Source organism: Actinia tenebrosa, unplaced genomic scaffold, assembly GCF_029948245.1.
Source record: "Actinia tenebrosa isolate PJP-AT-01 unplaced genomic scaffold, QUT_ActTen_1.0 PGA_scaffold4__44_contigs__length_22323623, whole genome shotgun sequence".
NCBI lineage: Eukaryota > Metazoa > Cnidaria > Anthozoa > Actiniaria > Actiniidae > Actinia > Actinia tenebrosa.
In genome coordinates this window covers 13,760,888-13,782,952 of record NW_028292581.1, presented here as the reverse complement: position 1 = coordinate 13,782,952, position 22,065 = coordinate 13,760,888, and the positions used below count along the sequence as shown (strand labels likewise).

Here is a 22,065-nt window from a genome sequence, read left to right as displayed (position 1 = left end):
GATAATATATTGCGTGACACTACGGAAAAAATCATTAGTCGATGACCGAGTATGACATCATCGCTGCGCTGATTGGCTGGTTATTTTTAACTACTTGTGTCTATAAAACCATGATCACTTAATCTATGAGTACAGAAAACTTCAAGGCAGTAGAACTGCTTTCGAGAAAAGTATTCTTTTATCAAAGAAAATGCAACATTTTAAGGTAGTGGTTGTTGGAGACGGAGCTGTTGGAAAATCTTGTCTGCTTATTGCCAGCCAAACTGGCTCTTTTCCTTCTGAATATGTGCCTACGGTGTTTGATAATTACAGTGCAAGCAACATTCTCGTTGATAATCGTGCTTGCAGTGTTAGTTTGTGGGATACAGCCGGGCAGGAAGACTACGATAGGCTAAGGCCGCTGTCTTATCCTGATACGGATGTATTCTTGGTTTGTTTTGATGTATCAAACAGAAATTCGTTTGAGAATATCGAGCACAGATGGATACCTGAAATTAGACACTACTCTGCTGACTCTGCGAATATTTTGGTAGGAACTAAGATAGATCTAAGGTTAAACGCTGCTAAAAACTCCAGGTAAGCAAAATAAGGAAGGGAAATTATAGACAGAAATCTTTGAATCGATAGTCATTTTTTTTTGTACTCTATCAATATTTTGGCTATTGTATTTAGAATGCTTGCAAGATTTAGGAAGAACGTAAAGTCTAAAAGGCCGGGTATTTTGACTTTATTTTTGAACGAAATAATGTTCCGAATAATCTAGTAACTGAGAAGAGAAATCTTATTGGGGTTAATTCATCAATTATTTCCTATATTTGTTCATTACTATACTCACTCGCTCGCTCAAACAATCACAAATTAATTCATGCATGTATTCATTCATTCCTTCCTTAAAAAAGGACATTGACTTTTTTGTATATAAAACATGTCGATTTTTCACGAAATTTCACAACCAACTTATTCCAATACGTCCATTTTTATGTTTGCTTTGTTGATGTATTTAACGTAATAATTTAGTTTTCCTGCGTCAAATCACTAGATCTCCCCAAGACTATGTGACGTATGAAGAAGGCAGACAACTCGCTGGTAGACTCGGTATCTCTACCTACTTGGAATGCAGCGCTCTCACCCATGAAGGGATCGATGCAGTCATCCCTACGGCTGTGCGTACAGCCGTTCGTGAAAACTCCGGCTCCAAAAAGGAATCATCCCACTTTTGGTTCCTTGGCAAAAAGATATTCTCTGGAAAGAGTGATTCCAAATCAAATGAGCCGCGACCGCCAGTCATGCCACCTGCAGGTTAGAGTCAATTCATAATCCAATATGGCAGGCATGTTGGAGATAATAACACAAAAGTATACCTCCGATATATACTGGCCATGTTGAATCTAGTTAAAACAAACTTATTGTTTCCAATATGGTTACTTTGATTTACAGGTAATTAATTAAGGCGCTGAAATACGAGACACAAAAACGTCCAACTTGTCGCGCAGCATTGTTGCGGTGTGATTTCTAAAACAATGTTGCTCCTTTTACATCCCATCTATCCAACTTGTTACGCAACAAAATCTTGTTGCGAAGAGTAGAACGTAGATCAACTTTCTGCAACAAATTTGCGATTTGTTGCTCGTTTTTCATCACTCGTCCAACTTGTCACGCAACATTTTATGTGCAGAAGCGGCCGCCATCGTGAATTATGTACCTTGTAGCCAATCAGCGCGCAGAATATCACCTTGATAGTCCCGACTTGCAACATTAGATTTTGTTGCGTGACAAGTTGGATAGATAGGATGTAAAACGAGCAGCATTGTTTTCGAACTTGCACCGCAGCAATGCTGCGCGACATTGAACGTTTTTGTGTCTCGTATTTCAGCGCCTTTTAAAAAAACATACTTTAAAATCTCTATTTTTGCGTTCTCAAAAGAAAAAAATCATCCTATCAATTAATTAACAAATTAAAAATCAATTAAAAATAAACTAAAAATAAATATATACAAATGCATTGTAAATTTGTTTCTATTTTTTACCAGGACTAGCACCACGGATTGAAATCACAACATCAACATTTGCAGATGAATGGCGTGAAGTTCTTACTGGTCAAGACACGAGCTGTACTGATGTCAAGTTTATCGTTGCACCGGACAACTTCGTGCTTCATGCTCACAAAGTCGTCCTCACTTCATCGTCAGCCATCTTCAAAGACATCTTCACAAGCCCTAAAAAATCGAACCAGGTTTCCAAAAGGTATTCCCAGCTGTTTGAAGAAATCAAATGAATTCATAACAAAGCTTCGAATAGGGAATTGAATTATCTAAATAATCTAAACTTACCAGATTCAGTTATGGACGAGACAAACGAAAGCGAATGTGTCGAGATAACGCTAAACAAAAGCATCCACTTTGATGTCTTCATGAGGATCTTAGAATTTCTCTACACTGGTTTACCGGGATTTTCTGAATCAGAAGACGCAGAATTCGTACAGGAAATCAAACAAACAGCCGATATGTTTGGTTTAGACTGGCTAAAACAAGTGTGCGAAAATAATCAAAGCAACGAAGCGTTTCTTAACCCTAGTATCGGAACGTGGTTGAACGATGAAGTCGGCTCCAACATGAAGCGACTGTTTCTTAATAAACCACAAATGAGTGATGTGAAGTTTCGTGTAGTAGTATAGGGAATGGGGGTTCCAGCGCAATCTCAACACGGGGTAAGACCCGCGTCAAAAATCCACCTACGGACGACCCCCACTCCAAGTGTGGTTGAGGGTAACAGCGCACTTAAATATGTTAGTCTATATATGGAGTGCGAAGAATGTAAGAGAACTTTTAAGAAAGAAGCGGATTTGAAAAAGCATTTGAAAATGAAGACGAAGTGTATGAGCAGTTATGATTGTGGACGTGGTAAGAAGTTTGAGACTAAGGTTAAATTGTTTTGGCATTGTCAGGACTGTGAGTACGACTACGACGACCTAAAAAGTGCTTGGTATTAGGTATAAAATATTTCCTATTATATAGATGGAATCCCAAAGCAACTTCAGCACGGTGTCAATACCCGGTAACGGTGAGATTGACGTTAGACAGTTTTGGCGTCAGTCAGAAAGGAAGGTTAAAAGGACTCTCCGAAAAGGTATAGAAGAATTAGGAGCCCTGAAAGCGAGCATAATGGTAGAAGTAAGTTTGTCAAAAGACGAGGTAATGACGACAGCAATGTTGCGATCAAAGTCGTTAGTGATATTAGAATCCACGAATCTGGATAGGTCACTCAGTGAAGCCTTAGAAGCAATAATGGAGTCGCTGTCTAACTACACGAAAGAAGGATCGGGTTGGACAGTAGAGGAGGTTGAAGGAATAGAGATAAGTATAGCCAGGTACGTACCCATACGAGGGGGGAGTTACGTACCGCTACCAACATGGGTAGAAAGGAAGAAGGCTATTGTAAACGTGAAGAATGAAGACAATCGATGCTTTATGTGGGCAATCAGGTCTGCACTGTATCCAGCAGAGAAGGATCCCTGTAGGACAAGTAAGTATCCCACAGATGATTTAGAGTGGGATGGTGTGGAATTTCCCATGCAGTTGATAGACATCCCCATATTTGAGGAAATAAACGATCTAGCAATTAACGTTTACGGAGTCAGAGAGCAGACGATAGTACCGTTAGTTCTGTCAAAAAGTAAAGGAGAGCGCGTACATTTATTCTACCACGGCGGACACTACTCATGGGTTAAACACATTAGCAGACTATTCTACAGACATACTAAGCACAAAGGCAAAAAGTACTTCTGCGACTGCTGCTTGCTGTCATTTACATCCTTAAATACCCTAAAGAAACACGATGAGATCTGCCGCGGAGTCGAAGAAGTGGCGCAACGGATCCAGATGCCCACCAACAAAGAGCTTTCATACGCAGACCATCAAAAGCAGATGCAGGTGCCTTACGTGATATATGCAGACTTTGAAGCGTTGATAACTAAGGAAGAGCAGAAAAGTGGTGCCACGAATAAGGTGGGATTACACGAGATCTGCTCCTTTGGTTACATAGTAGTCAGATCAGACGGTAAAGCAAACCCTCCTGTGATTTACCGAGGTAAGAACGCAGCTAATGAGTTTCTAGAAGCATTGCGAGAAGAGGAGGGGAAGATTAGAGAACAATTAAGACGTCCAAAGAAGATGGAATTTACCAAAGAGAACCAGGAGGCTTTTAACAAGGCAAAAAAATGCCACATTTGCCAACATACGCTTCTTCAGTTTGGAAGACGAGCCAAGAAAGCGTGGGATGAAGATGGAAAGTATCTAGGAGAAGCTCATTTTAAATGCGGGAAGTATGCTAAGAAAGGTGAGAAGCCGGGAAAGCCCTCCACGCACTGCATTCACTGCCACAAAACATTTGTTGAGGATTTCTATGTGGATAAGGTTAGGGATCACTGCCACATCACGGGTAAATACAGAGGAGCGGCTCATTGGAAATGCAATATAAACTTCAAAGTAAATCCAGACATGGAGATTCCGGTGTTCTTTCACAACCTCCGCGGTTACGACTCCCATTTGCTACTACAAGGAACAGACGGCTCCGACGTCAAATGCATACCCAACAACAAAGAGCGCTACATGTCCGTAACTGTGGGTAAGCTAAAGTTCTTAGATTCGCAGCAGTTTATGGCGGACTCCTTAGCAAACCTCGTAAAGTATAACACCAACTTTCCCATTTCCAGTCAATATGGCGCGGAAAGGAAAGGAGTCTACCCATACGAATACATGGATTCCTGGGATCGATTCAAAGAGTCCCTACCACCCAAAGATCGCTTCTACAGCACCCTAAACGAGTCCGGCATAAAGGATGAGGAGTACCAGCATGCGTTAGACGTGTGGGAAAAGTACTCCTGTGAGAACATGGGGGACTACCACGACATCTACCTAAGGTCTGACGTAGTGCTGCTTGCAGATGTTTTCCAAAGCTTCAGAAAGATGGCTATGGAATATTACGGATTGGATCCCGCTAATTTCTACACGGCTCCTGGGCTCAGCTGGAGTGCTTTGTTAAAGAAGACAAATGCGCAGTTGGATCTCCTAACGGAGTACGACATGTATCGGTTTATGGAAGACGGTATTCGTGGCGGCGTATGCGGACCCAGCCGACGTTACGCCCGCGCAAACAACCCCTTAGTAGAGCACGACCCAGAGAAACCAACCACATACATTTACTACCTGGATGCGAATAACCTTTATGGTTGGGCAATGTCACAGTACCTACCTGTGAGAGACTTCGAATGGGATCCAGTGAAGCCGATAGACTTCTACATGCAGGTAGGAAAGGAGGAAGACAAGGGTTACGTCTTAGAAGTGGATCTGGAGTACCCAGAGCGCCTGCACGACGAACACAATGAGTTCCCCTTAGCACCAGAAGCGATAGAGATACCATTTAAGCAGCTAAGTCCGCTGCAAAAGCAAATGTGCCCTGGTTACAAACCGTACAGGAAACTAACTATGAACCTGATGGATAAGAAGAAGTATGTGGTACATTACCGCAACCTGCAGTTCTACGTGCGACACGGAATGCGCGTAGAGAAGATCCACAGAGTCCTAAAATTCACGCAGGAACCCTGGATGCGCCCCTACATTGACTTTAACACGCAAAAGCGTACCGCAGCGAAAAATGACTTCGAGAAAAACCTCTTCAAACTGATGAACAACAGCGTGTTCGGAAAGACAATGGAGAACATCCGCAAGCGCGTAAGCGTAAAAATAGTCAGCACCAAAGAGGAAGCAGAAGCATACGTGTCACAGCCAGGCTTCGTTAGATACGTAGAAATGCTGAACTTCTACGTGATTCACATGAAAAGGGCAAACCTCTTACTAAACAAGCCCGTTTACACAGGCTTTACGGTGCTGGATCTATCGAAGCTGCTTATGCATGAGTTCTACTACGATAAGCTTAAGCCAAAGTACGGAGACCGCTGTCGCCTCCTGTACACAGACACCGACTCCCTAATTCTAGAAGTGCAAACGGAAGACGTTTACAAAGACTGCCTCCCCGACATAGACGAGTACGACACCAGCGGTTACCCGAAGGAGCACTTCCTTTACTCTGCGAAGAATAAGAAGGTAATTGGGAAGATGAAAGACGAAATGTTAGGAAAACCCATAGTAGAGTACGTGGGTCTGAAACCAAAGATGTACAGCGTGCTAAAGTTAGACGGCGTAGAAAAGAAAGCTAAAGGCGTAAAAAAGTACGTGGTTAAGAAGGACATTACGCACGAGTCCTACCTCAACGTATTACGAACACGCAAGGAACAGCGGCATAAGATGAACAGCCTGCGCAGCTATGGTCATCAGATACATAACGTCACGCAGGAGAAGGTGTCGCTGTCTGCATTTGACGGTAAGCGATGGATGTGTGATGACGGAGTGCATACGATAGCATTCGGACATCACACGATAAGCAGTTCTTCCATGACGAACCCACGTGTGGGGCCATCGTGAAGATAATACAAGATGGGCTGACCCTTCTTAGCTATTACGCTTCGGATCTGGTAAGTTTCCAAAGACCAATTAGGATCCGTAGCTCTTTTGGATCCTCCTTCTAATTCACCCGGTCCGTAGAGATATCGGACTGTGACATTACCTAATTTTTTTTCATGGGGGAAGACCGCCCTCGAACTTCTGACGTAGGACTTGTGTTCCACGTGTTTCTTTTTTATGGCATCCTTGGGTTTTATTCCCGTAGCCCTGGCCGCCTCGTTGTTCAAAGCCGCGACGACCTGGGGGAGCCTCTGAGTCCATTCCCTGTTGCGCTTGGAGGGATCTTCCAGCTCTTTCCAATACTGGTACCCAAAGAGACGCTCGGCCAAGGTCTTGTTGAATCTTTCGACGATGCTCTGACCCCTGTGGTACTCAGCTTCGGCTCTTCTAATCTTAGTGTCGTGGTCTTTCAGGGTCTTAGTAACCACGCCCATGAACTCTGTCCCCGCATCCACTTGCAGCAGCTTAGGCCATTTCAAGACGCGCTTATAAATCCTACCTAGGGCTTCTGCGACTTCCCCAGAATCCTTGCTGGTTATGGGTTCGGCGTCCTTGTATCTGCTTGCGATATCAACTACGGTCAAAGCGTACCTATAGGTCTTTTTTCTCACCTTATCGTGCGGCAAGAAAAGCAAATCCGCCTGATGAACTTCATTGGGGGCATTTACGGTAAAGCTGGGCCTGGGAATGTACTTGGGCACGGGAAGATAAACCTGCCAGAGGGTTTGTTTTCTTAGCCAGTTCTTAGCCGTTTCTTCTGATACCCTGGCCGCGGTCGCGAGTTTCTTGATGGCCGACGCTCCTCTCCAATAGCCTTCAGGTCCATAGTAAATCCTTTTGAGTTTGTCCTCTACGCGGCCCATTATATGAATAGAATCGCGCTTCGCTTGATTCAAGCGAAGGATAGGACAAGATTGATCTTGCGTCCGTTAAAATCCACCGTCTTTCCGTCCACCTTAATGGTGATGTTTATGCTTTCTACCAAATGAGACAAGTCATAGCTCAAAGAAATGGGAGTGTATTCTACTGGGTCAAATGGATTACCTTTGGGCAGAAACTTGGACATAAGAGAAGACTTTTCTCCATTGCTGTAACTATTGACTAAATCGCAATAGACTTCGTAAGAGGATGCGACTTTCCATTTCACAGGTATGGCTGTGTTGGTAATTGTTTTGCCCGAGGCACATAATAAAGATCCCAATGGGTCAGACTTTCCAAAAGTTACTGAATAGTTTGGCATATTATGTTTGAGGGTCATTTCGTGCGGTAATCCCGTGGTGAGAGTATAACCGTGTTTTGCTAATTCCTTGGCCAGTGTGATTGGCGTATAATGTCCATCGGGCAGCAATACGGCTTGATAGTTAGATCCTCCTGTATGCTCAGTGACTATGCCCCTAATCAGGTTATACCAAGAATTGTACAAAGAGCAACTTATGAGCCGAACCTTATGGGCTTTAATGGGGGGATTTAAATAAGTGGTAAAGTTATTTTTATCGCTTTCCAAAAAGACGATCATTATATTAGATACGCCAAAGCTACGCCTCCCGCCAGCCCTGCGACTCCTACGAAGACCAACTCATTGTCTTTTTGTTTCTTAGAAGGCTGGTAGTAATTCTTGAACTGAGGCTTTCTCATTCTAAAGTCGGGATGCGCCTGCGCATAGAGCTTAAAGGCGTAGTCTGTATTTTCGAAGTTCTTATCCGCCTGCATTTTGTCTTGGTAGTTCTTGTCCAACCAATCCCTGTAAGCTTGTCTTTTTTCATTCCAAGCCGCCACGTCTCGCTGATATTTCTCCAGCGCTAAGTCGTGCCTTTTCCTCTCAGCGTTAGATTCTGCGTTCCTATCACCGCTAACTAATCTATCCAGATATCTACCACCATAATTAGCTCCAGTGAATGCTAAGGCTGCAATAACTCCACCTGCGACTAAGCTAACCATTATATGTTAGGCAGGTACTTTTCCTTCCGTAGGTAATCCTTTACCATGATAGCCCCGCCTACGGCAGCGGTCATTTTAGCAAAATTAGCGAAGCTCTTGCTTGGGTCTTCAGTAAAGTCTTCTTTGAGCACTTTCTTACCTACCCAACCAATACCCGCAACGATGGAAGTAATGATAGCTGCTTCTTCAACAGTTTTCAATAACGCGGTTGACATTATATTACAAAGCGAGAAGGAAAATCTAGGTCGCCGCGGGTGATAAATTTACTCCATTTCAGGGATCTTACTTTTTCTAACCTCCACAGGTGCGTGCACGGGCGCGTGATATGTTGGTGGTTCTACTTTTGGCTTCGTAGCCCGCCATTGTAAGTAAAGGCTGCCTGCTGCTATAGCGACTCCTAACGCGCCGATGACGTACCCAGGATTCCAAAAGGATTCCTCTTCTTTTTCCTCCACCTTTTCCTCCTTTTTTGCCTTGTTCTTTTTATTCATCTCCGCGAGCTTCTTTCCGGCAGTGACTCTGCCTGGAGATTTAGCCTTGGTAATCTTGGTATCTTCTACGGGTGGTTGTTCTTCGGTGCCACTCATCTTATATTAAGGGACTTGAAGGACTTGACAAGTAACTTGATGACGACTTGACAATGACTTGGCAATGACTTGACAACGACTTGACTAAGTACTTGAGGTGACTTGACAACGACTTGACAACGACTTGACTAAGTACTTGAGGCGACTTGATCAGGTACCTCAGCAAGTGCCGCCTGGAAGACCTTTTCGACTTCTCTATCCTTCTTGAAGTCCTTCCAATAGGCACCAAAGGTGCCCGCAAGTTCCTTCAAGTCGACGTGCTGAGCTACGTGAAGTGCCGCAGAGGCGACTGCCATTAACTTACCGCACTTCAAAGACAACCACCCGCAGGTTATCTTAAGTTCTTGGGCGATGACATAGTCCTCGCTTATGTCCTTTCGCAGTTGCTCCACGTCGTCTATGGGCAGCGCAAGTCCGAGAAGCTTGGTGGCCAGCTTAATGGCTGAGTCTGCTACGGCGTCCGTGGTCTTACTTGCAAGGGCAGCCTCATACCTCTTATGGAACTTCTTAACTTCCTCTTCTGACAACTTATTAACCTGCTCATGGGTAAGTTCCTTGCCTATCATTTCTTTACACTTCCCAGAAGACACAAGGATGTTAAGTTGTTCCTTGAGGTTACTTTCATCTAACTGCGTGGGGACTTCATCTAAGAGCTGCTCAATGTCCATATACATTAGGAATCATAGATTCCAACCGTGTAGGGAAACCTCAAAGAGAAGATCATCTTGGAATGTTGGTGCGTCTTTAAATGCCGCATGTATTCGTGTAACTGTTCCTTGCTTATCTCACCGCCGTAGTCGCTTAAGATGGTTTCCAGGTCAGACTTACTGGGCGTATAAAATACTACGAGAGAGCCTATGTTTTCCCTGAAGGGTTTAGAGACACTGGTAAGCTGCTGCGAGAGCAACCAAACGCTGATATTGTCATGCCTACCGCTGAAGGCGAGTTTAACGAGCTCGGAAGTGCGTCTTTTTACGTCGTCCCCACAGGCAATGTCATCCAATATGAGTAAAGTCTGTGTATCTTTAGGGAATTGCTTGTGCCAGAACTTAAGATGGCTGGATAACTCGTTAGGGTCTAAGATATCTACGAAGAAGTCGTCATCTTTCACTCCTATGCCCGTCCAGGTGCGGTTATTCACGTAGGTGGGACAAAGTAGCACGATATAGTCGAAGCGGTATCTAAAGGGTCCTAATAGCTGCTCCACGACGAACTGCGTTTTGCCGCAGCCGGTGGGTCCTACTATCAGAGCATTGCAGGGAATATGGTTCGGATCCATTATATATACGATGGACCCAGTGGACGCAGTAAGAAGGATTGCCACCGACGCAAAAGATAAAAGAGACACCATAGAAATGCAAAGGGAGGAGATAGACCGGTTAAAAGAGCGCGTGCAGGAATTGTACGATGAAATGTGCGGTCTGAAGCGCGCAGAACGGTTTGGTGCGCTGATAACTATGGCAACGTGGGCTAAGGAGTCCGTTAAGGACTTCATGCGATATCCCCTGTAGAATGTTGACAATAAGGTTAAATCTTTGTTAAGGATGCCTGGAAACTATTTCAAAGAGTGTCCCAGAATGTTGACAATAAGGTTAAATCTTTGTTAAGGATGCCTGGAAACTATTTCAAAGAGTGTCTCAGAATGTTGACGTTTAGGTTAAATCTTTGTTAAGACACCCCGGAAACTATTTCAAAAGTGTCTCAGAATGTTGACGTTTAGGTTAAATCTTTGTTAAGGATGTTAAATGGAGGCTAAGATATTGTTAAGTATATATGGACTGCTTGTTGTGTAAGAAGGTGTTCAGCACCAAACAAAGACTTCAATACCACGTTCGTCGCGGCGTTTGTACGAAGAAACCCCTTAGCCGCGCTTGTAAGGATTGCGGTAAGGAATTCAGCACCGTTCAAAAGATGCAACAACATCAGGATAAACGCATTTGTGGGCTTTGTAAGGACTGTAATAAGGAATTCCACAACCCCTTCGAAATGCAGCAGCATCTGAAAAGGGGCGTCTGTAATCGAACCAGACAGTGTAGTTTCTGTAATAAGATACTTAGTAGTCGTCAACGTTTACAGACGCACCGGAGAACGCATGATTATAGGTTTCTCTCCCGCGCTTACGACTTGGAAGGCGTGGATTGCTACCAATGTGCGGATTTGATGTGTCGCTGCCCGCATAAAGAGGATTACTTAAGGAATCGCATAGATTACCATAAGAAGATAGTCCGTACTTTCCCCTCTTTTGAACGCGCCGAAGGCGTTCCGTGGACTAAAAGGGAGTATTGGAGGCAAGAGTGCGATCGTTGTGGTTGTGTTAGAGAAGAGGAACATATCTTCAACTGTCTTAACAAAGATTTAACCTAAACGTCAACATTCTGAGACACTTTTGAAATAGTTTCCGGGGTGTCTTAACAAAGATTTAACCTAAACGTCAACATTCTGAGACACTCTTTGAAATAGTTTCCAGGCATCCTTAACAAAGATTTAACCTAAACGTCAACATTCTGAGACACTCTTTGAAATAGTTTCCACACATACTTAACAAAGATTTAACCTTATTGTTAACATTCTGAGACACTTTTGAAATAGCATTTCTTGGGGCCTTTAATAGTAAGGTAGGGTTTGCGCAAAGAGTCTCGAATCTCATCCTTATTTTTATTTATTATTATTAAGGATAATGAATAATAATAAATAAAAATAAAGACCCCTTTAAAGGGGCCTTGCAGAGTCCCCTAAGTATATGGTAGCCTACTTCACGGCATTCTTTGGGGCGCCCTAATCACCCTTTCAATATATGGACTGTATTACGTGCGAACTACCTGCAGACTGCATTACCCCTCCCAAACCGCGTAAAAAATACACCTGCCTTCATTGCGACAGGGTATTCTCCGAAGGATCCTTTGTGGGGCATTGGTGCTCCGCGGATCCTAAAGCGCAGCGGGCGCTTAACTACAAAGAGGAGATGGAGTAACTCTTCTTTCAATGTCAAACTTCCATCGGCCATTTACCTTACCATAGCTGCGTAAGTGGGTGAATTCCTCGCCCTGAATTACGTACCGCACGCAATCCGGCGCCCAAAGGGAATATTCCTTGCCTTCTAAGTCTTTGAGGACTAACCGTAAACGGTCGATGTCTTCGAAGACGACGTAATTTTTTATTTCGTATGCTTTACCGTGGGCAAGATCACGCCAGTGAGTCAAGCTGAGCTTCATTATACCTATGGAATATCTTTAGGTGCGTTTTCAAAGTGGCGTAGGACTTAAACCGCTTTACACAGCCCTTACAGGGAATACGAATGCCATCCGCGTAATCCATCAGGGCACGGCAGATAATGTCGTAATCGTTGCTAACCATCGTTAGGTAACCATTTACGTCAAGCTGTGAGATTTTTTTGGATTGCTTCGCGGATAAGACGCCGTTTCCTTTTGGGGTTTTCAACTCAATACACAACCCGCGGTATTTCTTATGCGCATTTAGGATTAAAAGGTCTGGCTGGCCGGCTTGGTAGCCTTTTCGCCAGCATGTTATTCGCTTGCTGTCTGAATCTTGAAGTTCGCCAAGACCCGGCGCTATGATGAATTCAGGGTAAAACCTACGTATGTAGTCGACTACCTTTGCATGCAGGTCAGCTTCATTTTCTATCTTAAAAACTAATTTATTCGGGCTGTCAAAGCGTTTGTTCATCGCATATTTACCTGTCTTTCTCAACGCGGGTAGGACTTCTTCGAGGACCCAATCTTGGAATTCTTCTGCCTTTGCCATCTTCGAGGAGAATATCAACTGATACAATCCGGATTCGTTCACATACAGGGAATGTGGGTGTGAATTGGAAGGGAGGCGATTCACCTCCATTCTAAGTTCGCTAAGCCTTACCTTGTATTTATCGCGAACGTGCACCTTAATTGCATCTTTTGGGCGTTCGTAGCCCAATGCGGCCGCTACTTCCTTTGCTTTGAAGTACAATTTATCGCCTTGCACGACTTGCAGTTTCGTACCGTTGCTTTCAAATACGCGAAGCATTGTATATTCAAGAAATATTTTAACATTGACGACTTCATTCCTCAGCCGTCCTAGTAGGCAACGCTTTTCAATTGGTTCATTTCTACGCTTAACTGCGCGTCAGACACGACGAAGACGTAGCAGTTTATTTTATCACCGTCGCCCGCGGAGGCATTCTTGGTGCGTTTGATCTCCAATGTTATGCCATCCTGCGTATTTACTAGACGGAGGCCTTGACCATGTAGGTCTTCGTCGTTAATGGTGCGCATGTCAATCCACAGCGCATACTTATCCTTAAAGAATTCCTCGGGGCTAATTTGGTCGCCAAACTTGCGCATGGCCTCTCTGTACACGTCTGCGGGCTTTATCCCCTGGGAGTAAACCTTGTTTGGAACGCCGTTTATGTTGACCCCCACGTTAGTAATGTTGGGGTTGTGAAAGGCCTCGGAGTCGCGCTTACCGGCTTCGTAGGGTTTGGCAAACACCAGCATTAACCCCGTGAGACTTCTTCGCGGGAGGTTAATGCTTTGGTTGATAACCTCATCCGTCTTATCCAGGAAGCTGAACGTCTTATACATCACTACGTGGTCGTAAAGGAATGCCTTCCCGGAGCTGTATTCCATGCCAGCGCTACGGGCCAGCTCTTCGCTGTACACGGTCTCGTACTGCAGTTCTAAGTTGGTGATAGAATAAGGATCAACAGCCCCGCTAATTGCGCTGTCCATGCCTCCTATGACGTTCGTAGTGTCTGCCAAGGTTACTTCAAACTGTAACTCGGATAACTGTCTGGGGTAATACACGCCATGGTTCGTAATTACTTCAAAGTCCAAAGGTATGACGTACTTGCTACCATAAGCGGTCTTTACCCTTGTTGCGTCTGCTACTGCGGTTGCTCCACTGGAGTCCGTAGGCGCGGGGTTAGTATCGCTGCGAAGCTTACGTAGAATAACGCTTCCAATTCCCTGCTCTATCTTTTGTGCACGGTCAAAGGCTGTTAGCCACAGATCCTTATACGTGGTGTACAGGTCGTACCTATTTAAGTCTAAGAGGGATTCCCCGGCGAACTTGATTCTCATCTTAGAGACGAGGTTCCTACCCACGTTATTGACGGTATAGCGCTTGTCCTTGGTGCTTGGTTGTATTGCTAGGTCAAACCTCAAAGCCAAGGTGCCAGGAACTAAGACTAGGTTATCCGTTAGGCGGGGCACGCCTACGTACAGGGTTTCCCCTGGCTTAGCGCTAGAAGGGGTAAAGGTGACCCGGTGAAAGGTGCGTTCCGCTTTCAGCCCGCCAACCTGCTTAGGTAATACGTTGGGATTTAACTTTGAGCTTATCATATATAATGGAAGTAGAAGGAACGGATTTTGACCCCCTTACCGAAGAAGGCCAAGTCGATATTAACGATGAAGAATTTGATGAATGGACTAAAAACGCGGGGGCAAAGCCTTTGCTTTACGACATGGCCTTGATAAGCAAGTATGGCAATAGGTGGAAAAGCTTCAAGGCAGCCTTGAATCGCATGTGGCAATCAAGGAACCGCGGCAGCCCCGTCCCCGAGTACTTGGAACTTCAAAACACAGACGAAGCAGCCGCGCGGGAAACCGTAGAGTGGGCAATGCAAGAGCTAACGCAGCGCTACGACAACTTTGATGCTGACGACGTAAAGCTTACGGAAAAGGGAAACAAAGTCCTCATAAGCGTCCAAGACTTAAGATTTCCCGACAAAGACCGCTGGACGAAACCACAACCCCTCTTTGATGAGAATGGTGACGTTAGGGGCGACGTCTCAAGATTAAAAGGCTTTCAGCAGGCTACTAGGAGCATGTTAGAAAGGTTGCAAACCCTGAATGAAAAGGTTGCGCTAGAAAAACGCGTCGAGGAACTACAAAAAACGTTAAAAGAAAGGGAGGTAGAATACGCAAAGCAAACTCAGCTAATTGTCGATGCTGAAAAAAAGTTCGGTAACGAAAGAATGGTAGAAATGAGAAACCAGTTGGATAAAACCCTGCGCGAAAGAGATAAAGCACAAAGGGACTTAGAAGAAGCTCAAAGCTCTGGCACCTCAACGGAAGCACTGCGGGAAACGTTGGAAGAAAGGGAGGAGGAATACATGAAGCAAAACCAGCGGCTTGCCGACGCACACAAAAGGGAGGTCGAATTCAAAGATCAAGAAATAAGGGAGTTGGTAGACCAAAGAACCCAAATTCGACGCGAAAGAAATCAAACTCAAAGGGCTCTTAACCTCGCCCTGCAGGAGTTGGATCTAATTAAAGACGATACCGATAACCTACAAACCACCATAGCCGGCTCTTTAGTGGAACGGCGACGGTTAATGGCTGAAATCAATACTAAGGAGGAACAAATCCGGCAAAGAGATCAGGCTATTGAAGACCTGGAGGGGCAAATAGAGCGGCAGCAAGAAGTAATTGCGGACCAAACTCGTACCGAAGAGGAAAGGGAAGCAGCACAAAGGGAATTAGAAGCCCTTCAGGAGAGAGTTGCGGAATTGCGGGCTCAAAAGGAAAACCTGAAAAAGGAGCTGGGGCTTACCACCAAGGAAAAGGTAAAAAGAGCTCTGGTGAAGTATGGTATTCCGCTGGCATTTGCGGTTGCTATTTCGAGCGTAGTAGGAGTCATCCTATCCACGCTTAAGGCTACAGGCGCGGGCGTAAAGAAATTAGGCAGTGGACTAACGGACTTGGGAAAAAAGATGGCAGCCGGTCTTCCTGGGCTGCTGGGTTCGGTTGTTTCCTTGGCACTTAGGGCCGGCGGCGAACTGTTAAAGTTCGTGGGGAATAACATTTGGATCTTGGTCGTCGCTATTGGAGTGGTACTTCTGAAGAAGATGAAGGCTTAATCTTATCCTTGTGTATTACTGGTGGCTTATCGTCGTCGGGCGCCCGAGGCGTCCTCGACTGGGGATAAGTAAAGATAGTATTCGCACCGCCTTGATAATTTGGTATCAGGGGTAGGGCAGTCATAGTAGAAATGGGTTTATGGCACCAAGCAGCATCAGCGGAAGCAGCGCCTTGACCATTTATTCGAAAGTAGGCAACGTCGTTGGGAAGAACCTGAAGCTTCGCATATTGACAATTGGCTATCATGTGAAAAGTTATTGACGTTATGTCCTCTGTGCTTCGCGGTGGGGGCTCCGACGAAAAATGGGTCGGGTTCCTATTATTATCTTTTTTTCTGTAAGGCAGTAATGAATAGTCATTCTCATCGACAATCCTAAACCCAGCATTGCACGAATACCCCGTGTTAATGGTAATAGTACACACGATTAATCCCAAGCCCCCAACCTTCACCCACAGCCCGGTGTCATACCAATGCTGTTCTAAGTATTCCTTCTCCTCCAAATAATGAAGAAACCAATCTTCCTTCGCGTGTGGGTTCATATATTTCAGGGAATAAATTCCCTTCTATAGACTCATTACCGTAAGAGTGCTAATGGTCTTGTGATTGTAGATAGTATCTCTCTGATTTTCTATGCTATTTATGCAAACACTACCAGAATCGTCTACTCTTATTTGCAGCTTTACCTTCCCATGGCAATCGGCGACCATGTGGAAAGTCCAAACCGATAGATTTTCGGCACTGCTGGGGTTGGGCTCTACGGAGAAATGCGCAGGCTCCCTGTTGTTTGTCTTCGCGCGCATAGGCTGCAGTATGCCATTCTCATCCAGGAACCTAAAGCCCACGTTGGCATGGCTGCTCGTGCCAATGCAAATACTACAAAGGATTAACTTCTTTCCTGAGTAGTTCAAATTCACAGACATCCCCGTGACATCAACCCAAGATGCCTGGGTGTATTTTTTCTCGCCTGTGTAAGTCGTATAAACACAATCTACTCCAGCTACGTAGGGGTTGTTCATCGCCATATATAATAGCTCAGACCAATGCTTGCAGCTGCTAAGCCGGCTTTTAGTAAGTCATGGTCATATTCCTCGGTAACCTTCTTTACTGGTTTCTTTGGTGGCACGTACGCCTTTTTTAATGGTTTTTCTACCTCTTTTTTTGGTTTCTCTACGAAGTGAGTAATGCCCTTGGTCATGTCAGAGTTCACGTCATTCACCCCAAACTTCATATCCTTAGTAGCTCGCTGCAGCTTGTTGTTATAACCCACAACGGAATTGGTGTTAATAACCAAATTACTTGGCATTAACCAACAACCAGGCGACAAAGCGTAATCCAGTCGCACTTTAGACTGCTGCACCGCTAATTGATATCTCTGCACCGATTTAGATATGTCATTTTCTATTATTGCAGACTCAAATAAAGTTAGGAATTCTTCTTGCGTTTCCCGCGAAGCACCTTGGGATCCAACGATGGGGCTGCGGGTATTTACCTGCGCTCCTAAGATGCAGTACACAAATGCTTCAATGCTGCGGTTGATCCTGGCTAGGTTCCTTAAACCTTTTCCTTCCATTAACACAAATGGATCCCAAGTGCCGGGGTAGTTCGTTTGAATTCTAGTAATTAATGAATTACTACCCTTATTACCACCCATATCACCGAACTCTAACTCATTACTTGGGTATTCCTGATGCCCATAATCGGCCGGCTTCTCACCGTTGGCACCCCAAACGTAAACGATGCCAAGGCCATGCGTCTTACCCTCTTTGTAACGAAAGTCTCTTTGCTGTGGTTTGAACTCATTAATTAACCTTTCTAGGGCTGCGGCGTTATATCGATTATTCATTGGATTAAATGCCTTATCTCCCGGTAAAGGTACGTTAAGCTCCTTCAACAACCTCCTTACCGTAAAGGCAACGTGAAACCGCATGATCGGAACGTGAAACATATCCGCGGCAACGCCACAACCTTTAGTGGCGGCCCAGACAGCAAAGTTTAACTGCTGCGGCCAATATCGCATATTGGGTCCTGCTAACCATTCCCTGGCCTCTTTACCCGACGTATGCTTTAACATCGTATCCCCATAGATATTCCTTACTACTACATCAAATGATTGCCTACCCACTGAAATCTTCAGGAACGTTACCATCGTTTCAAAGTCGTTTACACCACCTTCAGCATCGTAAAATGGGTAATCTTCCGTAGTTAACAATAAGTTTCTAGGAAAATTGGGTGCTTTATGCACGGGTGCCTCCTTCGTTATTGACAAATGCTGTGCCTTTTTCCTCTCCTCATGCGGCTCCAAGTCTGTTTTGCTGTACATTCTTTCGCCGTTATAGTAAATCCCATCGGGTCTTCTTTCGAACTTACTAGGGTCTGCATGCGGAAACATCTTCCTAAAGGCTCTCCAGTTGGCATAATCCCGGTTGTCGTGATGTGGCTGCTCCTCAATATCATTCCCAAAAGCGTCGTACATTAGTATATAATGGATGTTATACCTTCAGCACCTCAGTTGTACCCAGATGTTCCCAATTATCACGCTACCACTAAGGATACAGGTCCTAACGAATTAAACGCTGAAAACTTTAGGCTCAACAAAGCAAACTTAATCCTGGCTTACTTGGAAGGGCAAGCGAAACACTACGAAGAGGTCCGAAAAAAGTACGCCAGAGCCCGAAGCATACTACATAAAATCGCGATAACTTCCGGCTCCATGTCCGTGGCGTTAACAGGCACTGGCGTTGCTACTTCGCTTACCGGACCTGGAATAGTCGTTGGCGTTCCTTTGGCCAGCGTTGGAGCCGTCTGCGGCATCGTTTCCGCTGTTACGACAGGCATTATGAAGCAATTGTCCGGTAAGATATCCAAGCACGACACACACATAGCCCTAGCAAGAGCAAAGGCTAACACCATCGCCGACTTAGTCTCCCAAGCTCTGCGGGACCGCCGCATAGACGACACGGAGTTTTCTTTGATCCTCGCGGAGGAAAAGAAATACGGCGAATTAAAGTCGGGCAATAAAAAAACCATCGTAAAAGATCTTTCCGAGGAATCTCGCAAAAAGATCTACCAGGAGGCAAAAGAGGAGCTACAAAGAAAACTCGCTCAGTAGACATTTGCTTTGAAAAGAACGTAGGTGGATTTCGGCTGCACATTTCATCTTCTCGGAATCCATTCTAACAGCGGGTGGTTGGGGTCCATTTGCTGGAATATTTCGTAAATTACGTCGGGGTAATAAGGAATATCCTTATCCAGCCGACAGAATAACCACTCGGCCCTTTGCATATCTGGGACATGAGGAATACGCCTACCGGTAATTTCAGACAAAAGATAGGGAATAGCTTTGTAATATTTCCCTAGCTTTAATTTTTTCAACGCTTTCCGTAGACTTTGCGGGGTTGGCTCTTCTAAGTGGTCTATGATTTTCTTCCTTACTTCGGTGTCTAAATATACCGGTCGTAAACCTTGAATATGACTCATCCAGTCTCGGAAGTATTTTATTCTTTTGTATGGCGTTTTCTTACGACCTCCATTGGCGTAATACTGCTCTCTGGTAGCATTTGGTACGGCATTACGAATATTCTTACCACACTCGTAACACTGTGCTGACGTGTCATCTTCTATTTGCATTTTTTTACCACAACACCAAAAGGGTTCTGGCTTAGGTACGATAACTTTAGGTCTTAGACAAATTATGCAAAAGTCGTTAACGAACTCTTTACATTCTTCGCACTCCATATATAGACTAACATATTTAAGTGCGCTGTTACCCTCAACCACACTTGGAGTGGGGGTCGTCCGTAGGTGGATTTTTGACGCGGGTCTTACCCCGTGTTGAGATTGCGCTGGAACCCCCATTCCCTATACTACTCGTGTCGAAGGGAAACTCGTGTACGCGCACAAAGCCGTCCTGATGGCTCGCTGTGACGTCATGGCAGCCATGTTGGGTGGGGCTTTCATGGAAGGCAGAAACTCGTCAGAGGTAAGTAATCAAGTTTGTTGAATACTATGATGACTTCAGCAATGAAGTGGAAAGACATGTTCCTTTATATGGCTTTTTGCACAAGGTCTTTAGATATGTTTCCAAAATTATCTTGTGACTCTAAAAGCAACAACAACAACAACAAAAAGTTAGTCACACTCTTTATTGCATAATTTGTGCTATTTCTTTTATTTCAGAATCGCATGTAAAACATGCGATTCTGAAATAAAAGAATAGTATGGTGCGTTAGTGACTTTTTAGTTTTGCAAATCAATTTTAAAAGTTGAAAACATGTCCATATTTTTGTATTCCACTCCAACAGACTGAAATCAAAGAAGCCAGTCTGGAAAGCTTCTTGGCTATTCTCGAGTACCTGTACACGGACCACGCTCCGATAGAAGAAGGAGATGCTATAGACATCATGGTATTAGCAGACAGGTTCTGTCTTCCTCGCCTGGTTACGTTATGCGAGCTATACATCACTAAGAAGGTTGATAAAATGATCGAGAAAAAAGTTAGTGACGGGGCTGAGTATGTGGTGAATCTGCTCTTGTTGTCTCAGGTAAATAAAATCAAGCTATTCTAAATTTGATATTGTCTTTTCAAACTGGTAAAAATATTTATTTAACTTCGACTAATAACGTGGGGGAATGGTTGCCCAATTCTCCCGGTCCAAGGACTCATGTATAAAGCGCAAGAAGAAGCTGCGCACTTTACTCCCTCAGACTAAAAGTGCTCCTTATTACGGATATTTAAATAATGCTTAAGCAACACAGAACAGAGAGACGTGGAGATCCTGAGATCCTGAAGATCGGTCCTGAGGATCTGAGCACTAAAGGCGCGATTACACTGAGCAATTTTCTCTACAGCTTGTCCCGTAACTGCTTTGCGACAAAATTCTGAGATATTCTAGATAATGTGTTGAGCTTTTGGGACATAGCAACGTTAACTAAGGGAGTCGCAGCCATGAGTTGTGCGTCAACGCAATCTAGATCTATCCAAACCGAGCTGAATGTGAAAGGAAAACAGTAAAAAGGCAATAGTAGATGCGTTGACTTTTGTGGAAAGAAGAAAACTAGTAAATCCAATTAAAGAAATTCCTCAGCGCAGGAGATGATCAACAAGCAAATGTAAAGGTGAGCACTGGAGAGGTTAATCAGAGCGGAACGTTTATGTACCGGGTTTACCATCACAACAGCACAAACAACCGACGCGAGGGGACTTGGTGTGATGCACGCACGTGTGACATGTACATTTCAACACAAAGTGATCACTACGTGAATATTTTCCAAAGCAACGAAAAACGATGGAGCCTCAATTGTTGCCAACTTGCTGCAAGTTATCTCGCAAATTTTTTTTTAAATTGCGCTGTAGGTTACACGCTGCAATTTTACATTGCAACTTTTGTCGCAAGGCAAGTTGCAAAGAAAATTGCTCCGTACAATCGCGCCTTAAGTAAACTTTGAAAGCCGCGCACTATACCAACTGAGCTACGACTGCTCCTGTAACGAACTAATTCATCGTTTTTTGTTGCTTTGGAAATTATTCACGTAGTGATCACTTTGTGTTGAAATGTACATGTCACACGTGCGTGCATCACACCAAGTCCCCTCGCGTCGGTTGTTTGTGCTGTTGTGATGGTAAACCCGGTACAAAAACGTTCTCTGATTAACCTCTCCAGTGCTCACCTTTACAGTTGTTTGTTGATCCTCTCCTGCGCTGAGGGATTTCTTTGGATTCACTAGTTTTCATCTTTCCATAAAAGTCAAGACATCTACTATTGCCTTTTTATTGTTTTTCTTTCTCATCCAACTCGGTTTGGATAGATTGCGTTGACGCACAACTCAACGCTCCGTCTCCCTTAGTTACCGTTGCTATGTCCCACAAGCTCAACACATTATCTAGAATATCTCAGAATTTAAAACTGGTTGCGGAAAATTGATTATGAATTGTTTCAACAGTCTACTGTCCTGCGAAAATGAAAAAGAAAATTGCCTCTTAATCCTTGTAGATACTGCGCAGTTGTTTTTATTTCCAGTGTGCTTTGGGGTACAGCAAAATACAGATGCACACTGGGTTATGTCAAAAGACCACGATGACACACATGGACGAATACTTGGGTCGGGGACTGGGTGTCGGATTCACCTTGATATCAAGAACCCATAACTGACCACTAAATGTCAAC

General features: G+C 44.4%; 2 protein-coding genes across 3 annotated transcripts; both read left to right on the top strand.

Annotated features, from left to right (window-relative positions):
- Positions 1-123: 123 nt before the first annotated feature.
- On the top strand, positions 124-2,649 carry LOC148907156 (ras-related protein Rac1-like). Its single transcript, XM_089036347.1, has 4 exons — positions 124-576; positions 1,040-1,299; positions 2,031-2,244; positions 2,334-2,649. The coding sequence occupies exons 1-4, from the start codon at positions 191-193 to the stop codon at positions 2,401-2,403; spliced, it is 930 nt and encodes a 309-aa protein (XP_088892473.1). The 5' UTR covers positions 124-190; the 3' UTR covers positions 2,404-2,649.
- Positions 2,650-17,428: 14,779 nt separating this feature from the next.
- Positions 17,429-20,617, top strand: LOC148907155 (rho-related protein racA-like). 2 transcript variants are annotated; one of them, XM_089036351.1, is made up of 2 exons: positions 17,429-19,880; positions 20,203-20,617. In XM_089036351.1, exons 1-2 carry the CDS (start codon positions 19,812-19,814, stop codon positions 20,464-20,466), a joined length of 333 nt encoding a protein of 110 aa, XP_088892477.1. In that variant the 5' UTR covers positions 17,429-19,811; the 3' UTR covers positions 20,467-20,617. Both variants share the same exon structure in this region; 1 of them encodes a protein (XP_088892477.1).
- The last annotated feature ends 1,448 nt before the right edge of the window (positions 20,618-22,065 follow it).

Coding starts and splice junctions, on each gene's coding strand:
- LOC148907156 (XM_089036347.1), top strand. CDS start 191: ATGCAACATTTTAAGGTAGTGGTTGTTGGAGACGGAGCTGTTGGAAAA. Junction 1,300..2,030: donor GCCAGTCATGCCACCTGCAG/GTTAGAGTCAAT, acceptor ATTTTTTACCAG/GACTAGCACCACGGATTGAA. Junction 2,245..2,333: donor TCGAACCAGGTTTCCAAAAG/GTATTCCCAGCT, acceptor TAAACTTACCAG/ATTCAGTTATGGACGAGACA.
- LOC148907155 (XM_089036351.1), top strand. CDS start 19,812: ATGGCTCGCTGTGACGTCATGGCAGCCATGTTGGGTGGGGCTTTCATG. Junction 19,881..20,202: donor AAGGCAGAAACTCGTCAGAG/GTAAGTAATCAA, acceptor CCACTCCAACAG/ACTGAAATCAAAGAAGCCAG.